This window comes from Athene noctua, chromosome 2, assembly GCF_965140245.1.
Source record: "Athene noctua chromosome 2, bAthNoc1.hap1.1, whole genome shotgun sequence".
NCBI lineage: Eukaryota > Metazoa > Chordata > Aves > Strigiformes > Strigidae > Athene > Athene noctua.
The window spans coordinates 4,951,458-4,978,021 of record NC_134038.1 but is presented as its reverse complement, the minus strand read 5'-3'; the positions used below and the strand labels follow the sequence as shown (position 1 = coordinate 4,978,021).

The following is a 26,564-nucleotide window of genomic DNA, read 5'->3' as shown; positions in this document are numbered from 1 at the left end:
GGTAGAACTTTAACAAAGGAATACCAGGAATAAATTAGTTATTGTCGTCGTGCTGATATCCGCATGCCTTGGATCAGTGCCCCGCTCTGTAGGATAATTGTATTACACTCAAGAGAAACGCCTCCTCCCCTGAGGCATTACCAGTCTAGGGTTGCAACGCAATAATGAGTTGTGTGGGCTTGAATCTGAAGGAGAAACTGAGGGCTGAAGGCTTAATTTTAGAAAAGATGCAGCAAGTGAACTTGCAAACACATAAAATGTAGATGAGAACAGAACTAATAAGAAAATGTTATTTAAGCCTTTGGACTGCATAATGTGAAAACTCAAAAGAAGTCTGTCTCTTTTAGTCAGGACTTAAAAATTCTGAAAATTCTATATTGACTCTGAAAACTCTCTATATTTTTATATTACATAATTTACCCTCAGTAGGTGAACAGCTGTGGTGACAATATTACAGAAGCTATAAGCAGTGTCTTCTGAGTCATCACTTGTCTTAAGAGGAAGCTTTCCCAAATGATACAACAAACTTTTTCCACTCTAGACTTCAATAATTGCCTTTGCATTCACAACAACTCTTCATAAAATAAAAACCTCTCTTTTTTCACAATCACCATGAGCACCCCTGTAACATTATTATAATAGTACTTGGCAGCTGACAAAACTGGGCTCCTGATGTGTGCTCTGCAAACACAGAAAAATGTCAGCCATCTTACACTAGGAAGGCCAGAGTTGTCATAAACAGTTTGCTTTTTTTACCACTTGAAAACTGGACGTAAGGTTAATCTTTGTGGAATATGAACCTACTTTTATAATTTTCAGTCATTTCCATTTATGTCAGATTATGTTACTTCACCAAGCTGAAATGTTATATTTTGGTGGGTTTCTCCTACTAGAAGATTAGAGGTAAACTGACTCTGAAAAATTCTCCAAACACCAAAGAAAAATAAATTAAAATAAGACAGCATTAGATTCAGCTGTGCCAGAAAAGAAAGACTAAATTGCTTTAAAAATTATTTCTTAAAATATCTTTGATGAATAATTCACCTTTGTAGATAAGATACTCTCTCTGCTCTTCAGCTAACTGATAATCCTACAGAAAACTGAAATAGCTATTATGGAGGAATAAACAGGAACTGTAGAAAACAAGACAGTGGGGACACACAGTCCATTAAGTTTTTCAACCCCAAATTTGGCAATTCTGTTTTTTTTTGTATTAGAAGTGCCACATGGAAAGCAAGCACAGACTGTTGGGTGGTGTTTGTACTGTTGCAATTCTTCTTTACATAGTCAGCTATTCAGAATCCTCCTCAGCCTTGTGGCAGCACAGCGTGCCCCTGCTCTCATAGTAGAAGTTGCCCTGTGATGTCCTCATGCAAATCAGGGATTTTTAAGCAGTAAATGGGAGTTAATTATTTACAAGAAGTTACGTTCTGTCCAGTGTCAGTCATACATGATACAGCAACATGTGCCTGATTGCTATATTTGACGTGTCAGGCAGTATTTAAATAGACTTCTTTTATAGTGAAATAGAAGTACACCTAAAAATGTGGATATGTTTAGCTATGCAAATGGTTGAACTTGGTTCCCTCTCTGCTGCACTTTTAAATCTCTAAGGACCCTTGAATGCAAATAAAACAATATGTGCTTAATTAATTACAGAATCAAAGACCAATGTTGTTTAGAATGGACCTTTGGAGGTCTCTAGTCCAACTCTTTGCTCAAAGCAGCAATAACTTCAAAGTTAGAAACGGTTGCACTGCTCCTCATCCAGTTGAGTTTCAAAAATACCTAAAGAAAGGTTACACTGCCTTCATGGGGAACCTCTTCAAGTGTTTAATCACTCTCACGGTGAAAACCTTCTTCCTTGTATTCAATCAGAATATCCCTTGCTGCAGCTTTCAGCTGTTGCCTCTTGTCCTCTCACTGTGCACCTCTGAGAAGAGTTTGTGTTGGTCTTTCTAACCCCTCTTCAGGTAGATGGCAATTAGATCTCTCCTTAACCTTCTCTTAACGGCAGCTCTGCCCTTCAGCCTTTCCCTGTAGTGGCATCCACAAGGTTGCTGAGGATGCCTTTCACCCCATGGTCCCTGTTCATGATGAAGATGCTAAGTAGTCCCAGTATCAAACATTGAGGAATGTCACTCATAACCAGCCATTTCAAACTGTTCACCCCAATCCTTTGAAACTGATGGTCCAGATACCTTTCAATCATCTTGTGGTCCACCTACCTAGTGCATATCTTCCCAGCTTGGCTACAAGGATGGGAGGCTGTGTCATGCCTTGTGAGAAGATAAATGACATCAATTTCTCCCCTCTCCTCCACAGAGTTGGTCATCAAGGAAAGGCACACGGGTTGGTAAGGCATGATTGCCCTTGGTAAACCCATGCTGTCCGCTTCTAGGCACCTTCTGTCCCTTCTGTGCTTAGAAATGGTTTTCATGAGGTCTTGCTCTGCAATGTTGCACTGCCTGCTAGAGAACAAGGAGCATCAGCATGAAATGCTGTCATGTTAGATTGGTCTCATGTTCACAGAATCACAGAATCATCAAGGTGGGAAAAGACTTTGAAGCTCCTCCAGTCCAACCATGACCCTCCCCCTGACCGTTCCCAACTCCCCCAGATCCCTCAGCGCTGGCTCAGCCCGACTCTTCAACCCCTCCAGGGATCCCGGGGACTCCCCCCTGCCCTGGGCAGCCCATTCCAACGCCCAACAGCCCCTTCTGCACAGAAATCCTTCCTCAGAGCCAGCCTGACCCTGCCCTGGGCAGCTTGAGGCCATTCCCTCGGGGCCTGGCGCTTGTTACTTGGTTCAAGAGACTCATGCCCCCTCTCTGCCCCCTCCTGGCAGGGAGTTATAGAGGGTGATGTACATTATACATAGCCGTACTGGCTAACGCCTGTGGATTCCCTGCTTTCTGTGTTTACGTGAGCCTGCTATGAAGGATACTTGCTGTATGCTGCCTTACTGGGGTTCCTGATACATTTTTTATCTGGGGATAAACTGAGGTCACTTGGAAACATTTTCTTTTATGTGGAAAATAGAACTGTTTGGATCCAAACATGTATTAAACTTATTCAACAACCTTCTGATGTGAATATTTAAAAATTAACAACCTTATCATATTTAAACAGTTCCCAAGCTTAGGGAAGATTAGTTCTTACATAACAAAGCTAATTTTATTTATATATGCTGTTTTTTCATAAAGAGAGTGGTGTAAGGGCAGCTACAAAAAGATCAAGAGGCAAAGCATTTGGCTTTTAGTATGTGTTTCACGAAGCTAACATTAATTATTGGCAAAGTTTACTATATTGTGCTTTTGCTATGAACTGCTGATAGATCTTTTCTGAACACAGTGGTGCATCCCAAGAGATTCTTCAGATTCCAGGGACAAAACCAAGTTTACTTTATTAAAAAAAAACCAGAACAGTTCATAGTTATGAATTACAGTATCTGTGTTTATGTATTTTAAGGTTTCTTACCCTGATGTATACAAGAAGCTATTACACAAAACCAGTTCTACCTGAAATTTTATTTTCTGTATCTGACTCTCTGTGAACTAATTGACCTCTCCTCTCTCTTGTCCCACTGCTTCAGTAATTCTGAATCTGCACTTCTTTTACAGCACTGCAGTAAAAAGACAAATGTTATTAAGTTTTAATGCTACTATAAAAGCAGCTGTAAAATCTCTTTGGCTGCCTGAGATTGTGCCAGATGGTAAAGAACTGGAAGTATCACAAATGTCATGTTAAGCAAGTCTGATTTGAGGGACATGTTATGTATCCCACATAAATAAAACACTGCTAAAACTGACCCTAGAGTGGTTAGATTCAGGAATAAGCTCTTCTGTAGCCTCAGGAATATCTCACAGTAACTACAATGCAAAGTGTTTCTAATATTCTCACTCACATTAGTCTGGTTCTTTGCCAAGGCCTGACAGCTTAGCATTGCTACATTTCTCTAGATGCGGGGATTGTGATAAAGCTCAGCTTTTTTTTTTTTTCTTCCTCCCAGGACTTTCAACAGAATTTTTTTCTCTCAGAAAAATAAAACTACAGCCAGTGTCCTTATCAGAAATATAGAGACGATGAGGAATAAGTGCTGCACTGACACTCAAAGCTCTTTCCTTGAGCCTCAGTTATCCCATCACAAAAAATTATTTGTGTTAAATTGAAAGGTCATTGACCGTACAACTGGCTGAGGATTTTCCCTACTTGGTTGACTGGAATTTTAACATTTTGTTTCCTTGATATAAAAATTTTTAACCCTCTTGCTGTATTTCTAGAGTCCCTGAGAATGAGAGAACCATGAAGGTCAGAAGGGACCTCAGGAGATCTCTAGTCCAACCTCCTGCTCAAAGCAGGGTCAGCTGTCATATCAGACCAGTTTGCTCACGGCTTTATTCAGTCTCCTCCTGAAAACCTCTGAAGATGGAGACAGCACATCTCTAGCTTCTGCTCCAGTGCACAGCTGCTCTCAGAATGAAAACTATTTTCCTTAGATGTAATCAGTACTTCCCCTGTTTCACTTTATGACCGTTATTTCTCCACCCCTGGCTGTGCACCTTGGTAAAGAGCCTGGCTCTGTCTTCTTGATGACCCTCCTGTAGCTACCAGGGCTGCTACTGGTTCCCCTGAAGCTCTCTCTTCTCCAGCCCTGGTGCCTCAGACTCTCCTCACAGGGCAAGTGCTTCAGCCCTGACCCTCTTGGCAGGTCTCCACTTAATTTGTTCCAGTTTATCAGTATCTTTATCCCAGTCTTGCACTGGTTATCCTACAGTCCTTCACGGCAGCTTTTGTTAGGTTCTGGGATGACAGTGGGGCTGAGGAGACTTTATTCTCCTCATCAGCGCGCTCTTTTTCCCTGGTGGAGCGCAAACACCAGGTCAGACGACACAGCTGCACGTGTGGATAGCACACTCTGCTCTCCCTCCCATCTCCTACTCTCATTCCCAGTGTGGCTTGGCCTATCTTTATATTTAAAAGGAGAGGGCAGATGTTAAGGTAATTAATTACAGCCATAACATAAACCAAAGAGTATTCTGCATACAGCATATTAAATTAATCTGATATTTTTGCAGGTTAAAAAGACTGCTGTTGATGGTTCTAGGATATGTCTATAATGCACACCACAGTGCAGGGTAGAGGTACTAGCTCAGGTACTTGAAGAGCACTCCCAGGGTGAAATGGCAGACTTCACTGCTGTCTGTTTTAGTACTTGCACTATTTAGAGAAATACAACAAAGTCCTTCAGCGTATGTGGACAAATCACAAGGATCTGAGCTTTAAGGGGTGTGTTTCCCTACAAAAGTTTGAATTAGGGGTAACTTTGGATAGCTTGAGAACTGACAGTAGCTGACTTCCTCCAGCACATGGGCAGGTACAATCTGTGGAGAATACAAAACCCATCTGGTGATATGTTGTAAAAACTGATCTCCTGCTGGCATTTTTCTGTAATGTCAATGAAACACATCTATGTATTATCAAAGAGATGCATGCTAAATGACAGTTAACGTTGCAAAAAAAAAAATGTATTCTGGTATACCATAAATAGTGGCAGCACAAACCAGACAAGCCAAGTAAAAAAAAAAGAAGATGCAAATAGTACTGGTAATAGTCACAGAGATCCCTGAACTCTTTCCCTCTGATACATAATACGCTGAACCTGGTCACCTTTTATAGAATAATATTGGGGTCAAAGTCATTGCACTCAGCTGGACGATATCTGGGACAACAAAGAATTTTCACAGGTTTTTGGGGCATTAAGAATGGGAATAAATGTCTGAGACACTAAGAGAGGAATTTTAAGACTGTGCAGAGCTCTAGTTTGAAAATAATGATTCAATTTGCATAGGCAGTACCAAGTTGTGGCTTGGTTGCTAGTATCAGTGTAAATTTAGAAAGTGTATTGTCCTGCACTGAAAGAAATGTTATATCTGCCAATAAAGATCTTTCTCTGTAGATTCATGGAATTCTGCTTCTGGAAGAAGGAATATAAAATGAGAAATGCTGAAGTTGGAGAGAATACGTCAAGCTGACCTCCCTGAGTGTTGTTCTAAACAAAGCCTTCCCTGATGAATGATCTCGTTAATAAGAACTGATTTTAGAGACAAAGAGTTTAAAATCATGAGATGCAGTGTTTTTTCATGGACTTGTCTGATACATACTAGAGCACCATACTTCATGTACAGCCTGTCTTCTCTTTGTCTAGAGTGCACAGTTCTTACCAGACAGAATAAAGGCTTCTTATCTATGCAGTCTTGCTTAGCATAGCACAGAAATATATATATTCCTGTGAGCCTGAAGTGCTAAGGCTTGGACAACCGGCCCAAGCCAGAGTTGACCGATAGATGAATCCTGTGTATTTTATAACTGATAACCATTGCCCTAGTAGGTATTGTACTAAGTTATAACAACCCACTTACGCTGATCTAAAAAGTGCTAAAGCATTGAAATACTGAAGCCTGAACAACAGGCCCCAAGCCAAAGCTGCTAACTTAGTGTGTAATCATTAACAAAGTATGTAAACTCGGTGAAAGATGCAGCTTAGACAAAATATAACCAGTAGTGAGGAGAGAATGTATCCAACTTCCCTTGTTTAGCCTTGTTCAAGGCTGAGAACCCACGTATTTGGCCTTGTTAGAAAATCCCCTGGTTCCCCTCCGAGCCCTGGCCAGGCTTTGGGTGGAATCCAACAGGAGAATGAAACCAGAAGTTTTCAGCTCAAAACAAAGGTGCCGGCTATTCTGGCCTGTCGATCTCTGGTATATAAGGCTGGGCCTGTTTGCAGTGACTTTGGATGCCTCACCTATGGGTGGATGCACCGCGCAGGATTTCCCACTTGCAGGGACAGGCTCTGCAAATCCTCGCTGTAACCGGGGCTCCTCAGCATCTGCGGATCTGGATGATGGTAACATATGCAAGTGGTGATGTATTTTTCTTGATCACTGTTCTCTCTCTCGTGTAGTAATGATTTGATGCATTACCCTGTATTTTCCTGCTTGTTGCTTTAAGTGCACTATTCTGCTCTTTCTTACTGCATTTTCTGTATTACACTGTTACATTATTTGGTTATCACCAGTAAAATACACCTACTCTTTTCACTCTGGTGTCTGAGTTTAATTGGTATCCTTAATCAGCAAAACAGAGCCAGGTAGTGGAAGTAGTGGTCTGATGTTCATTTCTCACCTCAAGATACTGCTGTGCAACAACCTTATTCTTAAGTGAAAGAGGATATTGAACTGAGCAACATATCAAGAAACCTGCAGAATACAAATAATGTCTATATTCAGTTTCAAAAGGAAATTCCTGTAGTCCTTATACACATCATGGTGAAACCCTGCAGGAGTTCATGTACAAAGTCCTGACTTAGCCTACATATAGTTCTCAACACTATTTGAAAAGATACACAAGCATGAATAAAAATCAGCACTAAAAGAACATGCCCAATAACCATAATATTTTGAAATTCCTTAAGTCACTTAGGCACCTTACAGTCCTAGAGCTTCTGGAGGGCAAATTCCTTTCTCAGCTTCACTCCAGAGCTCTTGTTATCAGGTGGTTTTATCATATCCACTGGGAGGGAACAGATAAGGGTTGAGGACTCAGTCCTATATTATGTCTATCAAAGATAAAAGAAGACATATATATGAGGGAAGGTGCTATGATGAAGATATATCGATGGCTTTACTGTTACATGGGCTAGGATTCATTTCACTAAATAGAATCATAGAATGGTTTGGGTTGGAAGGGACCTTTAAGGGTCATCTAGTCCCACCTCCCTGCCCTGGGCAGGGACGTCTTTCACCAGATCAGGTTGCTCAAAGTTCCGACCAGCCTGACCTTGAATGTTTCCAGGGACAGTGCATCTACCCCCTCTCTGGGAAACCTGTTCCAGTGTCTCAACACTCTCATTGTAAATAATTATTTCTTATGTCCAATCTAAACCTATCCTCTTTCAGCTTAAAACCATTGCCCCTTGTCCTGTCACTACAGGCCTTGGTAAAAAGACTCTCCCATCTTTCTTATAAGCCCCCTTTAAGTACTGGAAGGCCACTATAAGGTCTCCCCAGAGCTCTCTTCTTCAGGCTGAACAACCCCCACTCAGCTTTTCTTCACAGCAGAGGTGTTTCAGCCCCCTGACCATTTCTGTGGTGCTCCTCTGGACAAGCTCTAACAGGTCTGTGTCCTTCTTGTGCTGGGGGCCCCAGAGCTGGACATAGCACTGTAGGGAGAGAATCCCCTCCCTCAACCTGCCAGCCATGCATCTTTTGATGCAGCCCAGGACACGGTTGGCTTTCTGGGCTGTGAGTGCACATTGCCAGCTCATGTCCGGTTTTCCATCCCCCAGTACCCCAAGTCCTTCTCCGCAGGGCTGCTCTCAATCCATTAATGCCCCAGTCTGTATCGATACTGGGGGTTGCCCTGACTCAGGTGCAGAACCTTGGCCTCGCTGAACTTCATGAGGTTCTCACAGGTCCACTCCTCAAGCCTGTCAAAGTCCCTCTGTTTGGCATCCCTTCCCTCAAGTGAATCAACTGCCCCACTCAGCTTGGTGTCCGTCAGTCACAAAATTGCTGAGGGTGCACTCAATCCCACTGTCTATGTTATTGATGAAGATATTAAATCATACCAGTCCCAGTATGGACCCCTGAGGGACACTGCTTGTTACTGGTTTCCATTTGGACACTGAGCTATTGACTGCAACTCTTTGGATGCGACCATCCAACCAACTCTTTATCTGCCTACCAGCCCATCCATCAAACCCAAATCTCTCAAATTTATAGACAAGAATGCTATGTGGGACCATATCAAAGGCCTTACAGAAGTCCAGGTAGATGACATCTATAGCTCTTGTCCACTGATGAAGCCACTCCATTGTAGGTCACCAGACTAGTTACACAATTTGCCCTTGATGAAGCCATAGTGGCTATCTCTAATCACCTCCCTGTCTTCCATATGTTGCAACGTGTCTTCCAGGAGGATCTGCTCCACGATCTTACTGGGCATAGAGGTGAGGCTGACTGGCTGGTAGTTCCCAGGGCACTCCTATTTAAAGATGGGCATTCCTTTTTCCAGTGATCAGGGACTTCATCTGATTGCCATGACTTGTCAAATATTATGGAGAGTGGCTTGGCAGCTACTTCAGCCCATCCCCTCAGGACCCTGGGATGCATCTTGTTGGGTCTCAGGTATTATGTATGTTCAGATTCCTCAGGTGGTCTTGAACCTGATCTTCACTTACGATGGGAAGGGCTTCATTTCCCCAATCCTTGACTTGAAGTTCAGGGGCTTGAGAGATACAGGAAGAGAGAACCATTGAAAACTGAGGCAAAAAAATTGTTGAGTACCTTGGTTTTCTCCATGTTGGTTTTCACCAGTTCTCCTTTCTTATTTATTCAGGGTGTGTGTGGGGGTACTCTTTCTTTAATCATCCAGTTTTGGCCAACATACCTATAGAAGCTCTCCTTATCATTCTTTACATCCCTTGACAAATTCAGCTCCAGCTGTGTCTTTAGATTTCCTGACCCCATCCCTATATATCCAGGCAGCGTCCCTATATTCTTCCCATGATACATGGCCCTCGTTCCACTGCTTATGATTTTCCTTCTTACACTTTAGTTGGACCAGGAGGTCCTTACTGACCCATTCTGGTCTCCTGCCTTCCTTGCTTGACTTTTTACATATGGGAATTGAGAGCTCTTGCACTCTAAGAATAATGTCCCTAAAGAGCTGCCAGCTCTTTTCAGCTCCATGAGAGAAGTTTCCAAGGGGGTCCCATTCACTAAGTCCTTAAACAACTGAAAGTTTGCTTTCCTAAAATTCAGGGTCCTGTCTCTACTCTTCACCTGGCCCACAGCCCTCAAGATTGAGGTGTTTGCAGTATAGACGTCTACAACTCAATGAGTTACTCAGAGCTTCCTTCAGGGTTGATGGAGAACTACTCAAACATTTCCACGTAGTCTACAGCATGACTGCCAGACAAATCCCATTCGCAGTTCCTAATTCACAGCAGTAATTTGAAAGAGGTGAGGGTAGAAATTTGGAAATTATTTTGGAAGGTATTTCAAATGTAAGGCTGAACATGGAAGGCTGTATTATATCACTTATGAGTATGGGATTTTGAGGGTGGCCATGTTAAAGCTAGAGCAGGCTCAAGGCTTCTCATCTGATTGGGTAGGTGATATTTTATAAGCAAGATTGCATTAAAGAAACATGTGACTTGTAAAATTATTTTCTCCTCTTAACAGAGGCAGCCTAGCTAAAACATAAACACTTTATTTGGAAGCTGAATTAGATTTCTATGTCAAGGGAACTTTAAATTATTCAGATATGGCCCTCAGGTCTGATAAAGCCTTACCCATGTTGAGGATATATCAAGATCAACAGTTTTTTCTGCATATAGCTCTAAGCAGCCGAGTACCACATCAGAAAGTTAAACAAACAAACATTTACTGTATTTGTGATCTTACAAAAAGAAAACACATAATAAAAGCTGGCATTTCTTCATCAGCTGACAATATTTCTAAGGGAAAAAAATATTTAACTATATGAATCTTTTTGTAGCACAGAAGCATCCTTCTCTATGCAAATTGTTTTGTCTCTTACCAGTGACCCCATAGAACAAGTTTGCTACTTCCAGAGTTCTTGAGATTTTATCAGATTTGCATTAGTACCTTTCATCTTGTAGTTCTGTTTTGATACTAACTTCACTATATCCTTCCTTTGAGGGCTACATTAATTATGAACAAGAATCATCCAGTATTTATCATTGCATATAGCAGAGAAATCAGAAACTAATCATGATATAGATTAATTAACTACAGGATGAACTGGATTGCTTGATAGTCGGAGTTAATTTGTAATTTTCTTTTAATGTGGTCAAGTGCTAGATCATAGTCATAGGTCAACGAATATAAGCTGTAGTAGGACTGTCATGTTGGCAGTAATAACCCTAAGAAAATTGTACAGGGTTACATTGGATAACCAATTAAACATTACACCCTTTTTGAATGATTCATATGTCAGTCTTTCTCTAATTAGGTAGAGATATCAGTTAGAAATAGCAATGTGACTTACCACTGTATATTCAGCAATAGCAAAGCTTATTTTTGGTGTTCATAATTCAGAAAGAATACTGGAAAAATCTGAAAAGGTTGAGAAAAGATAAATACAAGTGATTAGGAAAGAAATGTTAAAAGTATGAGTTGTATAATCTCTTAAAAAAGAGATGAATAATCTCGAACTCTGCAAGGAGAGATCTTTTTGTAGTAAAGAATCTGTTCAAACAGCAGACAAACCACAAGATCCTATGGCAAAAAGCTAAGCTAAACAGTGAAACTAAAAATGAGATGCCTAATTTAACAGCGACTGTTAGCAATCCCTGTTACTGGAACTCATGGCACCAGCCAGAAGTTACATTTTCAATAGGAATCACCCGTGGCCTGGGCTACACAAGCTGAACAAGATGCTTTTAACAGTCTGTTATGACCTTGAAGTTCATTAGCATAAATCTTTGAGGCTATGATTTTCTTCCATGTCTTTGAAGAAGTGATCCCTGAACTTCCAGGTTTTCAAGAGTTTCCCTCAGTGCTGTATAAACATAGTTTCCTATATTCCGCATTTGTGACTTCCTCTAAATAAGTTATTTGAGAACACTGGAAACCATGTAATCCTGAGTTTTAACACCACAAAAATTCAGATAATAAAATCCCCATAAAGACCACACCTTGTGTTTCTGACGTTCTTTGTGCTTTTTGAATAAGTCTGTTCTGAACCCTGTACTCATGAAAGCATGGAGCCATTTATACTGGGATTTTTTGCATTTAAAATATGAGAAAGGACGTCGGCAAAAAGTCTGTGGCTGTGATAAAACTACATACCTTCAGTTTCAGAAAAACTGCTCTCTACAGTGTTGGGTACTTTATGCACCAGATCCGGAGGAAACATATTTCTCTCCGTGAAGATCTACACAGAGGCAATACATACTGAGTGACTCATTGTCTATTCAGATTAAACAGCTCAAAAAGAAATCCTGGAGTGCCCTAAATTGTTGCTCTGCCGTACAGCCAGCTCCGGAGGTGAAAGCACCACAGAATCTGCCGTCAGCTCTGTGCTTACAGTTCACTGAAACTATGACCCATGATAAACATAAAGCTCTTATTTAGTGGCAGTGACATACCGCTGCTGAGTCACCTGGAGCAAACAGGAGGGAATGGCACCACTTATCAAAGCACCAGGCCGTGGCTTCACCCACCTCTGACGCGCCCGGCGGCGGCGGGCAGCCCTGAGGCACCTCAGCCCCTCTGGGCCAACCGGGAAATCAGCCCGTGGCTGACCCGGGAGACAAAAGAAACTCCTCTTTGGGTCGGGAAGCGTCTTCCCCAGGGGCTCACCCGGCGGGGCAGGGAGATGAGCTCAGGAGAAGGGGACTAAGGACAACGCAGCGCGGGCGGGACAGGCGGGCTCTCAGGCGGACCCTCAGCCCTGAGGCGGGCGCGTCCCGCCCCTCCGACGGGCGGTGGGAGGCGACGTCCCGCCCCCACCGGCCCGCCCGGCCGCGACAGACACGTGCTGCCGTTTTGATTGGTCGTAGGCCCTCAGAGCGACGGGAGAGCAGCCAGTCAAAGCGCGAGTTACAGCGAAGGGCGGGGAGAGCTGCTGTGCGCGCGCCTGCCTGTGTGAGGGAGCGGGCGCTCCCCCCGCCGCCCCGCCCCGCCTGCCCCCGGCCCGCCCGCGGGAGGGGCCGAGCGGCCCTGCGGGAAGGCGCCGCCGCAGCCGAGAGGGAGTCCCGGTGTGCCATGGAGGACGTGCTGCCCGCGGGCCTGCTGGAGATCTGCCTGCTGGTCGGTGTGCCCAGGGAGCGGGTGAGGGCGCTCCTCCAGGTGAGAGGGGCTGAGGGAGCGCGGGGCCGGCGGGTGCCCCGGCTGGGCTGTGGGGCAGCTTCTGGCAGCCCCCGGGGGTCTCTGCGCCGAGGTCTGACCGGACTCTGAGCCGGGGCAGCTCCTCCCTGGCCGGGCCTTTCTGCCCCCGTACGGACGTGAGTAGAACTAAGGGCTTGCCTTGTTGCTGTAATAATCAGATAGAGCAGCGATACTTTAAAGAAAACTTGTTTTGGCAGGCGAGCATCAGCCAAGTGGGATAGTTTGGTGGTGGTGTTAAGGAATAGGAATAGTTTTGGTAGTGGTGTTAAGGAATTTCACTTTTTCAAAGGTCTGAGCTTAGATGGAAAAAGCAGTGTAGGCTTTAATAAGCAGGAACAGCAAAATGCTTGAACAATGCATACGCTTTACTGGATGATATCACGTTTCCCATCTTCCACTGGAGATAAAAACTGAAGATAAGGGAATAAAGCCTGGTAACTTGTATCCTTAGGACAACACAAGGTCTAAATCCCAGTGAGCTTATTGCTTTGAATTTGGCACCACTTGAGCAATTCAGATACGGCAAAACTTGATGGCTTGGTTTCTGTTTTGAATATGTGGTTTATAATTTGTTTATGACTGGAGCCGCTTCACATGTGAGTTAACAATTAAGCTCCTCTTCCTGATTTTGCTTTGTTAAAATGTGCTGATGGTTTGGTTCCATACTTAGGAGCCGCCCTGCTGTGGGAGTAGCGGTGGTGCCAGCACGTGCTGAAAACCCAAGTTGCTCCCGGGGATCTCTCTCGGTTGTCTCGCTTGAACTTGAATTTGATTGCGCTCTAATAGCATTAGATAAAGAAGTCTTTGTTAAACTTGTTGCTGCTCACTCGCTGAGGAGACAGCTTTTGCTGATGTCAACTTCTTAAGTGATGTCACCTAAGCAGAGATTCAAATTTCACGATCTCATTCATGTATACATTCAAATTGGGGAAATAGTTCTGCCATAAAAGTCACCACCAGACTTCTGAAATCAGTGTGCATGTGTTGTTTTGACGTCTGTGTGAGACGTACACTCGAAGGAAGGGGAATTTCTTTTTCACTCCAGTCTGCTCAGTTTGATCTCATTGCTTACAAAAAACCTGTTGAACAGCAAATGAGAAAGTGGATACAGAAAGTAGAAGCTGTTCCGATATCTGCTCACACGACCAGTTTTGAATTGTTTCTTTGCTCAAGGTGGAAAATGGAGTGTCAGAAAGAAAAGGAGTCCCTACGCTTGTCAATGTTAACTGTAGTAATGTCCCCGCAAGCTGTTGCACCACAGGAATTTCAATCACTGTCTTAGGGCAAGTTTGTAGATTTACTCCACTACGTTTTCTTTCTGCAGCACTATCTACTTGAGGAGATGGTGGAATGTGTTTTGTGTCTTAATTTCAGTGAATGTAGAAAAAAGAGACCTTATTGACAGAAAATAAGAACATTTCAGTGAAAAGTAGTGGATCTCTGATGATATTTACAGATGAAACAGCAGGATAAAGATCTTGATAGTACTTCAAATCCTGGTCTTGAGAAGCGTGTTTGTGCATTCTTAACTTTATTGCAGTGCGGAGTAATAAAATCAATGAAGTCAGCAGGAACATGATGTAACACACTCCCAAAGTAAGAAAAGTGTTATATGACTGACCTGTTGTCAATGGGGATTCCAGGAAAAGATACAGTTTTGCACTGAAGCTCCTGAAACTGAAGTTTCTGGACTGTCACCCATCAGTTGTCAGTATTGCCAAGATAATTGTCACTCTAAGATTTCAATATGAAGAGATCAAAGGCTGCTATTTTCAGCTAGAGAATACTTTTTTAGTGTTGGAAGTGTGTCTTTTTTAAGACTAAGATGTGCAATAGTGGAGATCGTACAGCCATCTCTGATAAGACTTCTATCCCCTGAGTGATCTTCAGCTGTAAAGCTGGGTTTTGATGTGCCAAGTATGATGTGGAAGCTGTGTGTGAGATGTCTCAGATCTTCTTGGTGGCTCCATTCCTGGGTTCTGTATCAACCTACCACGGTCAGTGGTACAGATTTTGTCTCTCACAGTGTCTGCATCATGCTTTCTGGTCCCACTAATGCAGACATAACCGCCAAACCAATTTTTTCCTTCTTCTGTAATGCTGCACTGGCTGTCAAGGGTGAAAGAAATGAGGTGTGATCAAGTTTAACACTACTCAGCAGCGTGCACTTGTGGCAGTGAAACGTAACCGTAATGGCCTGCATCTTCAGGACCTTAGCTCACAGGTGATGGGATTATTACTATTGTTGTTATTACTCAACGCTCTTGAGGTCACATCTGGAATACTGTCCCATGTTTGGGTACCTTGACACCAGAGAACTGCTGACAAACAGGAGTGAGACCAGAAGAAGCTAAGCTATGTGAGGGCTGGAGCGCACGGGGGGGCAGAGTCTCCTTCCTGTGGGATTTCTGAAACTTGACTGGAGAAGACCCAGAGCAACCTGATCTAACTTCAAAGCTATCACTCCTTTGAGCAAAGGGTTGTGCTAGAACCTCCAGAGGTCCCGTCCAACCTGATTTTTCTAAGGCTTCATATTTTTCCCTGCCCAATTATTCCTTAAAGAAGCCAGTTCTTTCATGACGTTCAAAATGAAATTAACTTCTTCAGTGATGGGAAGAGGATAATGAGATCAAGGAAACACCACGTAGCTGACACCACTCTGCGAACTGTGGTTTCAACACACTACTTCTTCTTTGTGTCTAAAATAGTGCCGTCATTGTAAGAAGTCTGTCTCTTATCCGTGTCAAGTACAGCACCGTTGTTACAGGAATGTAATCAGTAAATGGGGATGGAATAAAATCCTTGACTTCTGGAATCTTGCAGAATTACAGGAAAGAAAAGGCATTAGTGTTTATAAGAAGCTATGTATGATGCAAGGACATTTGATAGTAAAAAGCGTGAGAAGAGAAGCATTTCAAAATGAAGAAGTAAGAGTGGAAGTAGAGAATATAAAATGTTCAAAGAATAGTAGAAACAAGTGAATATTGTTCTGTTGCTGCCTATTCATTTATCCCTGAACTGAAAGGGTAAGAAAATATGACTTTGGCTGTAGACATTAATATGAGCTGACTTGAATGCTGACGACTGAGACACTGGGTCAGTGACAGTGCTGACAGTGCTGTTCTGTGGGAAAAAAATGGTGTCTAATGTCTCTGTTGTAGTTCAAGACATCAAGGACCTTCCATTTTAGAAGCTGTTACGCTGTGAGGCTATTAAATTGCTGGCTGTCATCCAGCACTTTGTAGCACAGAGATGCCTTCAGTGTAAGCCAGGGATTGCACTGTCAAAGCAACTTTGTATGAAAACCTCTGCAGGGCCAATCTGCCAAGTTAAGATTGCTACTGTTTGAGTAGGTCTGTGTTTTTCTTGCATAACAGCCTCAGGGCTGAGCTTTAATTCTTAATTTCCTTCTGAAATGTTTAGCTGCATGTTGTTTTGAGAGTAATCATGTTGGATTTATCTACATTTCCAGTTTCTTCACTTCAAATGGATGTCAGCTGCCGGCTAAGGAAAATGACACCTGGAAGTTTTTGGCATGGCAGGATATGGCACTGAGTACCCCAATTTGTAACATACTTTTAAAAGTCATTGCTATCTTTTGAGTATCCCAGTGGATACTTACTTGAACTTTTACCTTTTCCACTCTATTTTCTTTCTAGTTCAGTGTCTGTGTCAGTAAAAGAGTGTTTTTTCACTTCTTATTTTTGAAGTTGAATTTTTACTGAAGTTTATTGATTCTTTCAAGTATCCTATTATAGAATATAGTAGATCTTAAGATACAGTAACTAATATATCATGAAGGTAGGTATTCCTTCTCATTTTTCCTATGATGCTCAAATGTGAAGAAGACTACTTGTGGAGTTGTCTACTAGGACAAATAAGCTGAGACTTTCTGTTCCAAAATTTGGATGGTGGAAGATTGGCTTCAGTGAAGCAATAGAGCTTTGTATGTTGTAGCTGTTTTAAAAAGTAAGGAAGTGATGAGAGAGGCCAGCATTGGTTCTCAAGGAATATCTTAAACACAAGTAATACTGATGCATCATCTCTGAAGGTAAAAGCAGCACGTATGCTTCATTGATCTTTGGATCAGTTACCAAAAAGTTGAAAGCGAAACAGCTTTTTTAGCCACAGTGAGTCTCGCCTTTCCTGTTTCCAAATATCCGTTGCCTAAACAAAGCTTTTACTTGCTGTTTTGACCTTGCAGGAAGAACTAAAATTTCAGTGAAGTAATTGAAAATGCAGCTACTTACCTCTACTATGTGGTCAAGAATACAAAAAGTGCTTCTGAGTACAAGGAATTCTCCTCTTCTGATCACAACCTCTGCAGATTTTTCATAGCGAGGTAGCAGGGTCTTTCAGTGCAGTAGTACTTTACAAAGCTGCCTACTAAAAAATGTAATTTTTTTCATGCTCTTGGGATGCCTGTTCCACTTAGTCATCAGTATATGGAGAAATTTTCACAGCTTCATGTTATATGGTGTCTTAAAATTGTGTTTATTGTAACAGTCATTGTTGTCTTTAATTGCATTTTCTTAATTGCCTTATAAAATTAGGAGATGTCTTGTGAAAGCTTGTGTGGGGTTTTTTGGGGTTGTTTTTTTCCCATAGAGGTTGCTCAGAGTTAAAATGTAGCTTTTCCTAAAGTTGAACAAAGATTTATCTAGGGAGTTCAGCTGTTTTTCTTTGTTTTCATTTATTTGTTGCCTGGTTTCTCTTGCTACTGGTGTTTAAGTATAGCTTAAGTATGTCTTAACACTTCAGAAAAGGAAATATCTTATTTGATATTTGTTAGTTTTCTTATGCCATAATATTGGCATAATACTGATATGGTGCGTTTTGAATTACGAGGAATGATTCTTTGCCTACTGAAAATGCCCAGAGTATTCCCCTTGCATTAACATACATAAAGCAAGAAATTAGAAGGAAAAACTTAATTAGGACTTATTTAGGAAAAACTTATTTAGGAAGAAGAAAAATTTTTTTCTAAACCTGCAGTGCTAGAGAGAAAACAGGGCTAAAAATGGTTTAAAAAACTATCAGTATGAGCATCAACTTAGTGGTTGAGTGGTTTTGTTTGTTGTTTGGTTTTTGTTTTTTTTTTAGGGTACTCAAAGAAAACCCAAAAGTCTTCCTCCTCTTGATCCAGAAGTTCTTTCTGTATTTGTGCCTCCATTTATCAGCAGAGATGATATTCAGGTGATTAACGCTGGTCATAACTTAAATAAAAGTAAACGCCGGTCTTTCCGAAAGAAAAAAGAGAGACCAAAGATTGAAAATGTCAAGAGTCTCAACGGGGAGCAGAAAGCACCTGACACTGAAGAGATTACAGTTCCAAAGGACGTTGATCTTATTGGCTTGCCACAGCTATGTTTCCCAGGTATGGTAGCGTTCACACTTCTTCATGAGAATTGATTTCATATATATTTCTTAACCCATAGTACAGCTTTTTTTTTTTATTATCATCTTCCCTATCTCTTTGTATTTCATGGTATAAAAAAAATGTGTCTATGTGAGGAGGTCAGTGGTGCAAGCAGCTGTTACCTGAATGGGGTGCCCTTTGCGTGGCTCTGTTGTGTGAAACAGATCTATTAGCAATAGTAGCTGCAACACCTGCAAAAGAGGAAAACCAAAAGTCACTTTAGTCCTCATTAGCAAATCTTGGTTTGAGTGAAGTGCACACACTTTTAAATTTATTTTTTTTTGCCCCCAGAATGACAGAGTGCTCTTTCACTTCTCATTTGTTATTGAGATATACCTGAAGTAGTGACTGTTTCCTCCAAGTTTAATTGCAGAAATTTTAACATGCATTTCACTGTTGCAGATCCTATAAATATCTTGAAAGAAAAAAAAATGTTAACAAACCCCATCTATTGTATTTTGCCACTTAAAATGCAGAATAATTATATAATATTTTTGCTTCTTCGCTAATGTGCAGCTTACAGGCTTTGTAACAACCCTTAGATAAAATGGACTGTGTATATGCATCTTAATCCCTTAAAAATGAGACATTTCTCTTGAAATTAAGTGGAAATGTGCAGTATTTGTCATGAATCGCTTTTCAAGCAGCTGTAATTAAATATGTAGTTAAGAAAAAGGTTTCTTCCTTCATTGCAGGAGGACTTTATGTAACTTCTGAATCAAAAGAGGACCACATTCATTTCCTGGTCTTCACAGATGTCTGTGGTAACAGAACATACGGTGTTGTTGCACAGTACTACCAGCCTATGCAAGTATGTTATTTAACTCATGCTCTTATTGAAATATATTAAAAGACAGAAAATAAAACAAACCACTTTGAGAATAATGTCGGGTTTAATTTATTAATTTATTAAATTAATTAACAGAGAAGTTTTTATGTTAGTAGGAATGCAGAACAAATCATACTTTATATTGCCATTGTAAATTAAGTACATTGGACAGGATTGCATTAGGAAAAACTGTTATGGATTTCAGTTAGGAGTTTGGAATATTTAGGAGCAGACTTTACCCCTTGGATGTTTTTTCTGGTGAAGACTGTACCCTGTGTTCTTTCTAAACATCTTTTATACTGAAATTCTTTTTAGTACATATGTCTAAGTCTTGTAGGTTGACATTTTTCTGAAGAGCTTAAGGGAGATAGCCATCCAAATGCCCTTGAAATTTAGAGGGAATTGGGTATCACATCTCTAGGGCTGTCAAGAAAATATCAGCCATAAATTTGTGGTGAACATAAACACATTAATCTGTAGTTTTCTTGCAGGATGGCTGTATTTCCTCGAATGGACAAGCCCATTGGGAGTCTGCACAGACTGGGAAGATGCCTCTCTGTTTTGTACCATTTGCTATTTGTGTTATATCCAGATATCCATATTTTAATGCCCTCAAGGACTGTCTCTCTTGGTAAGGCTTGCTGTCCTGTGTGCTTCTCCTGGAAATAACAGGTTTTAATACATCATTTTGCTTGTCATGGTGAGGATAGCTGCATAATGCTAAAGCAGGCATTAGTTTTATGTTATGGTAGCGTAAGATGTGTGGGAGAAGAAAAGAAGAAATGTAATATGAATGTTACCCAGACAGTAAGCACAAATACTAAATATCAAGGAAATTAGTTATCATGTCTTCGTCTTCTTTGAAGCTTTTGGTAAGTCTAGAAAAATACTAATTTGCAGGGAACATATTTCTTAAAGGTTTTGGGTTTTTTTGAAGGAGAGTTAATTATAATTTTCTCATGATGGCGAAAATCACTTTGAAAGCACAAAAAACCTCTTAATAATGCCCCAAAGAAATAATGTGCTTAAAATTTCTGGATCTTCCTTTAAGACCTTCTTGTAGATGGGCGTGACATTAGCCGCCTTCCAGTCTCTGGGACATCCCCTGATCTCTCTGACTTCTCAAAGATCATGGAGAGCAGCCTCAACATGACATCCGACAGCTCACTGAATACCCTTGGGTTTCCCCATGCTGTGCACCTCTTCTTTTTCTCAATTCTGTGGGCTTGGATCTGGTGGGAGCACTGACTGGCTTTCCCTGGTTTAGATGAAGAAAGCCCTGGAGGAACAAAGCAGTGCCTTCCTCTTGGGCAGCTCAGATGTTGCCTCCAAAAAAAAGTGGTATCAGAAACGAGTCACTCTGGCAGCCACTGGTACCCTTCACGCTACCTCTGCTCCATCATTTTCAGAGCCTTAGCAAAGGGGTTCAGTGTGGACTGAGGGCTTTGACATGATGGAAACTAGGTATGTAGTGTGAAACTGAGATGATCAGTAAAATAAAAAAGAAATGTTTGTTTTCCTGTCTCCTTTCCTGCTCAGATCACCTTTTCCACTCTGTTTAAGTCAATTACATCAGCCGTTGGTATTACAGGAGCTAATTCATTGCAGCATTTTTATAGTCTCAAATCTCAAGTAAATGTTAATCTGCATATGTAACTCTTATAGCTATATACTGAGCTGCGGTGCTTTTCTGTTTATATCCAATCTTTAGAAAAGGATTCATACTTCTTTTATGCTCTGAAATTAACCTGTATGGTTGTTACTTCACAGTAGCTTTCCACTGGGTGGGAAATAGCATAGACTCAGCTTTACACTTGTGGTGTTCCTCAGTGGGTTATATAGTATATTCATAAATAATTTCTTCTCTGAAGTGAGACAACTCTGAGCTGGGAGAAACAGTCAATTTGTGAATTAATTTTTAAACAGCCCACTAAGGGAGAAGTGGGAAAATGTTCTGGAAAACCATGGAAAATTCCAGACAAAAATGTTTCTAGGTCTCATATTTGTTTAGAGCAAACAGGAACTAGGTGGAGTTAACTCTCTAGAGTTAACAACTTCTGCCTCTAGGTGGCTATTTTAAACATTATAATTAAACATCTCTGCCTTGATCATATATAGCAGGTTTTTGCACCTATTTAAATTATTAACATCCAAGCTAATTACTATGGACAGCTTTTCCTTTTAAGCTGAGTCTGTACTGGTTTCTAAGGGGAGTTAGTTCAGTTTTATCAGTAAGCTACTATTTAACCTTTAAGTGAGTTGTAAATATGTGAATAATTATAAGGGGGTTCAACAGGACAGCAGCCTTCCACATTAGTACTGTGTTGGCCTGGTCATTTAACAGGGGAATGCATCATACAGCTGCACAGCTCTTCTCTCTCCTTTTTGCTGCTGCATCTGGATTTGAAATGCAACTGTGTGTAACGGGCAGGAGAGGGGGAATGCAGGTGACAAAGCTGCATTTGGTGCTGGCATTTCCCACTGTACTGGAAACTCAGCTGATTCAGTTTCTATTATATTTTCTTCTGTTTTTTTTTTTGTTTTTTTTTTTAATCTTATCATATCTTATATGACATTTTTTCCTTGGTACTATTTGATAAATAATTTGAGAGTATCTGGGTTTTTTTTATTATTTTTTATTTTATTTTTACTGTGCCAGAGTATACTTGAATGGGCTAAAAGGAAGGGGTGGAGAGATACCATTTTTCCTTATTTTGGGTGTGTTGCTGAAATCTTTCCATATGGCATGAAAGAGCTGCTGGGATTTGGGGCTGTCCTGAATGGAATATAAGCTATTACAGTAAAGACCTCAATATATTTTAAGCATAGTGTCCTTTACAGCTGCAGATGTTTCAGCTTTTTGTAACATTACAAAAGTTGACATTGTTTTCTTGTAAACCAGAAAGGGAGTTATTTTCATTTTGGATGCCTGTAATCAGGTGGCCAATGGGTTAAAGATCTAATGAAATGTTTTTGTTGACAGAGTCTACTCAAGTAGTAGTGCCTCCTATACTTAACAAATAATAACACGTTCAACGGTGCACTTGCATCCTTGGTATGCTTCAGTGGTGTTTTGCAGGATGCTTCAACTGATAAATCATTCTGTGAGTCTGGGGATTTGAAAACACTTGCTGGTGGACCTCGAACCACCTATTTCTAGTGTGGTGTCCTTTCCTCATGAGAACTAGTGGAAGAAGACTATCTGTTATTTAATAAGGCCTGATGCTGAAGTAACATCTAAAGGGGTTCTGCTTCCATTCAGAACCTTTTTGCAGCAGCAGATTTAATTTTCCTTCAGAATTCTGCTGTGCATAGCTTATACTCTCCAGGACTGCTTATAGGTGGGGTAGTACTTTTTTTAATTCAGAAGAGTCCTCAAAGGTATTTTATTGTCATAAGCATTCCCAGATAAAACCTGGGATCCTAAATTCTTTCAAATGGCAGAGTGTAGTAGAAATCACAACGAAAAACTGAGACCAGACTGAGATACAAAGTAAATGTCAAATTATTAGTCCATGTAGGTGCTTTGAACCATAAGGGCAACTTGCAAGCTTTCATCATAGTAACGAAGGTCTTCATTATTCTGTGTAATTAATTTTATAACTAATTCACATATTACTAGCTTACAGTGCTTCCAAATCCAGAGCAATTTGAATGGAGTGTGTCTGCCTCTCTCCAAAGCAAGCAGATGTGCATCTAGACCATTTCAAAACACTGCAGCTGTTGGTTTATTCTACATCATTATTTGAAAAGGCTCAGTTTTAAATTGAGAGGCTTTGGCACTTTGCACAGGTAGTTTTACCTCAATCTGTTACACAACATGAAAAGTGAAATGTTTCTGGCAGTAATCTCTTTCTGGATGAACTCCTGTCTTGGATGGATGAATAGGTTCTATTCAGTGAATCATCCAGCCTGTGTATTAGTCCTTTCGGCTGCCTTGAAAAAAGGTAGAAGTGTGCAAATAGCTTACATCATTGAGACAGTACAAAGGACCTATTCTTAGATGTTCTGGCTTTCTGAAACATCTGTCTGTGGACAGTTAATAGAGGTAATGGAAGGTTCATAAACTTTTTAGTCCTCCGCTTTAATGTTTCAGAGATTACTTCATTTATTTCAGCAGACGTTTGCAGTGCAGAGCTGTCAGCTGCTATTACTTTGCATTAATGGGCACAGTGTACTGATTATAGAGAGCTCTTACCATCCTTTCTGTACATCTGCTTTTTCAGCATCAGGGTCAGGTTTTTTCTGTTATAATATTTACTGGATGTGTTGGTATGTCCTTTTTGTCTCAAAAAAAAAAAAAAGGAGAAAAACAAGGCAGGTTTACCATGCTGTTAGGCCACATCAAAGGCATTGCTAAGTGTGACAGCATATTTGTTTAAACTCTACTGTCTGGTTTTCTTGGATAATTCTTAAATTCCCCCCTTCCCCGCCTTCTCTGTGCCCTGAAATAGCTGATGGGCTTTTTGGGGATATGCGTAACGCCCTAGTACTCACGACAGAGCAGTTTCCAAATGTGAATTTAGTAAACTTAAATGTCTCATTGATCCAATTAAAAGTTCTGTAATATATAACAGAATATTTTTATTCAGGAATCTAAATGCCATACACAAATATGATGTCCTGGATTCTAATATATCTCTTGTCCTATTCAGTTGCTTTCTAGACCACTTTCTTCCTGAAGAGCAAGTACTCTTCTGCAAGAAATCAGTAAAACTGCAAGCTCAAATAAAACCTATGGGGAGAATATAACCATATTAAGTTCCTAGCTTCTGTATACATAGATTTGTAGGCTTAAATTTCTGATTTTGTAAAGGTTTGTTTTGTGGTTTTTTGCTATAAACATGCACATGAATCTTATATTGAACAAAATGCCCTTTCTGATGACAAATATCTAATTTCTTTATTGTTACATTTCAGGAATGCCATTGGATTTAGCAATTTGCAGTCTTAATAGTGTGTGTTTAAATGTTCATTAATTGATCTGGCATATATTATAAACTGCATGACCTTTGTGGCTTTGGCACAGCTCGGGTAATACAGTTCTATACCAGAAACATGTGATAGATTTGCACAACTGTATTTGTTCTTTTTATGGGTAGGAACAATAGCAAAGGACCATGTTCATGGAGGCCTGGGCCTTATGCTAAATATGGCTCTTGCTTCACATTCCTCTGCAGTTAAGCCCATGTCCACATCTTCTCTTTTCCTTGTTTTCCATCCCAGAGCTGGTGTTTGATGCTGGGATGGGAATCATGGCACTGTGTTGCAGCTGTGGGTGTTTTGTTCCTCAAGCAATCTCTATAAGATACTTTATTTAACTGCATCTCACCTCTAGGTTTTCTTTGCCATCATGAGACCCCATGTGCTCTCTGCATTCTCCGATATATAGGATGCAGTAGTAGGTTATGTATGGAAGTAAAAAAACCTGCTTCTGACACAGCAGCAACATTCAAATTAAATGGAGTTGCTAAAGTATCTAATAAATTAGAAATTAATTAGCTGGAAAAATAGCTTCATTGCTCCTAATATTTTTTAGTTCTACATTATCAGCAAAAAGTCTCTTTTTTTTCTGTTTGCCTGTTACTATTTATAAGTAATTTTCTGTAATTTAATTTCAGCTTACTAGTGCAACTGCGACCTTTCAAGGATTTAGATGTTGAGGAGCACATAAAAGAATTTGCAGCAAAATTATTTTTAATACCCAGCCCACCACCAGGACCACTCCATTTGGTAATTAATGATGCTGAATTTCATAATTACTTTAACATTATGTGTTATAAAGCACTAAGGTGATGTTTTCTATAAATTGGGGGACATTTTTCACTGTCAGGTCAGAGATTTTACTTGATGATATAAAACTGATGTCAATACCTGTGCTTTGAAATTAAGGCTTTGCATTATTAGTACATGAAATAACAGTGTGACCAGAGTGCAGGCTTGAGCACTGGCATACCAGTTGGTCACGCTGTTTAATTTTTAATCCTCTTCTAGGAAGGATTTGGCTCAAGTATTTACTGCCTGAAATGATGCCTGAGTAGGTCTGGGAACAGCATAATCTAGTTTTTGGTTTCTAGAGGGACAGCCCACATAATCTGCTAGAAGCGGTGAACAGTATGCCGTTGCCATCTCATTGAATGTACACGTATAAACTCAAATAAATCATGTAACTATCACTCAGCCAAGGTGTGGGAGTTCCTCATCTGGTTGGGAATTTGCTGGATTGTCACATCCAGAGGGTGGTGGTCAAGGACTCGATGTCTGGATGGAGATCAGTGATGAGTGGTGTCCCTCAGGGGTCCATACTGGGAGTGGTACTGTTTAATGTCTTCATCAATGACATAGAAAGTGAAATCGAGTGCACCCTCAGAAAGCTGGCAGATGACACCAAGCTGAGTGGTGCTGCTCATGTGCCTGAAGGATGAGATGCCATCCAGAGGGACCTGGATAAGCTGAAGAAGTGGGCTCATGTGAAACTCATGAGGTTCAACAAGGCCAAGTGCAAGGTCCTGCACATGGGTCAGGGCAACCCCTGGTGTCAATATAGGCTTGGGGATGAAGGGATTGAGAGAGAAGGGACTGAGGAGAAGGATTTGGGGTTTACTGGTGGATAAAAAGCTGGACACAAGCTGGCAATGTGCACTCAGAACCTAGAGACCCATCTGTATCCTGGACTGCATCAAAAGACACATGGCTGGCAGGTTGAGGGAAGGGATTCTCCCCCTCTATTCCACTCTTGTGAGACCTTACATCGAGCCCTGTGTCCAGCTCTGGGGTCCTCAGTACAAGAATGACGTGGACCTGTTGGAATGGGTCCAGAGGAGTCCACAAGAATGATCAGAGGGATGGAACACCTCTGCTATGGGGACAGGCTGAGACTTGGAATTGTTCAGCATGGAGAAGGCTCCAGGGAGACCTTAGAGCAGCCTTTCAGTATTTAAAGGGAGCTACAGGAAAGATGGGCACAGAGTTTTTAGTAGGGCCTGTTGTGATAGGACAAGGGGTAATGGTTTTAAACTGAAAGAGGGTAGATTTAGATTAGATATAAAGAAGAAATTTTTTATGATGAGGTTGGTGAAACACTGGCACAGGTTTCCCAGAGAGGTGGTAGATGCCCCATCCCTGGAACATTCAAGGTCAGGCTGGACGGGACTCTGAGCAACCTGATCTAGTTGAAGATGTCCCTGCTCGTTGCAGGGGGTTGGACTTGATGACCTCGAAATTTCCCTCTAACCGAGCCTATTCTGTGATACCGAGACACACTGCCTGATGCAGATGCTCACGGCTGTTGTCTTGATTGTATGATGGGTGGATGTGCTGTCATGTGAGTGGGAGGCAGTTCAGCCCCTGAGAAAGGAAAGAGGCCAAAGTACATGTTTCAGCAACAGATTTCAGC

The 26,564-nt window shown here is 41.1% G+C and overlaps 1 protein-coding gene across 2 annotated transcripts in view; it reads left to right on the top strand.

Annotated features, from left to right (window-relative positions):
• Positions 1–12,746: 12,746 nt before the first annotated feature.
• The window catches only part of DENND3 (DENN domain containing 3), a 41,484-nt gene continuing 27,666 nt past the window's right edge, over positions 12,747–26,564 (top strand). Inside the window, exons 1-6 of one of the 2 annotated variants that reach the window (XM_074898365.1) lie at positions 12,762–12,881; positions 13,975–14,009; positions 18,047–18,297; positions 19,035–19,150; positions 19,660–19,799; positions 24,790–24,901. In XM_074898365.1, the coding sequence (XP_074754466.1) occupies positions 12,798–12,881; positions 13,975–14,009; positions 18,047–18,297; positions 19,035–19,150; positions 19,660–19,799; positions 24,790–24,901 (738 nt within the window). In that variant the 5' untranslated portion in view covers positions 12,762–12,797. Of the gene's footprint in view, positions 12,882–13,974; positions 14,010–18,023; positions 18,298–19,034; positions 19,151–19,659; positions 19,800–24,789; positions 24,902–26,564 lie in introns of both variants that reach the window. The other variant, XM_074898364.1, reaches the window with a different exon arrangement.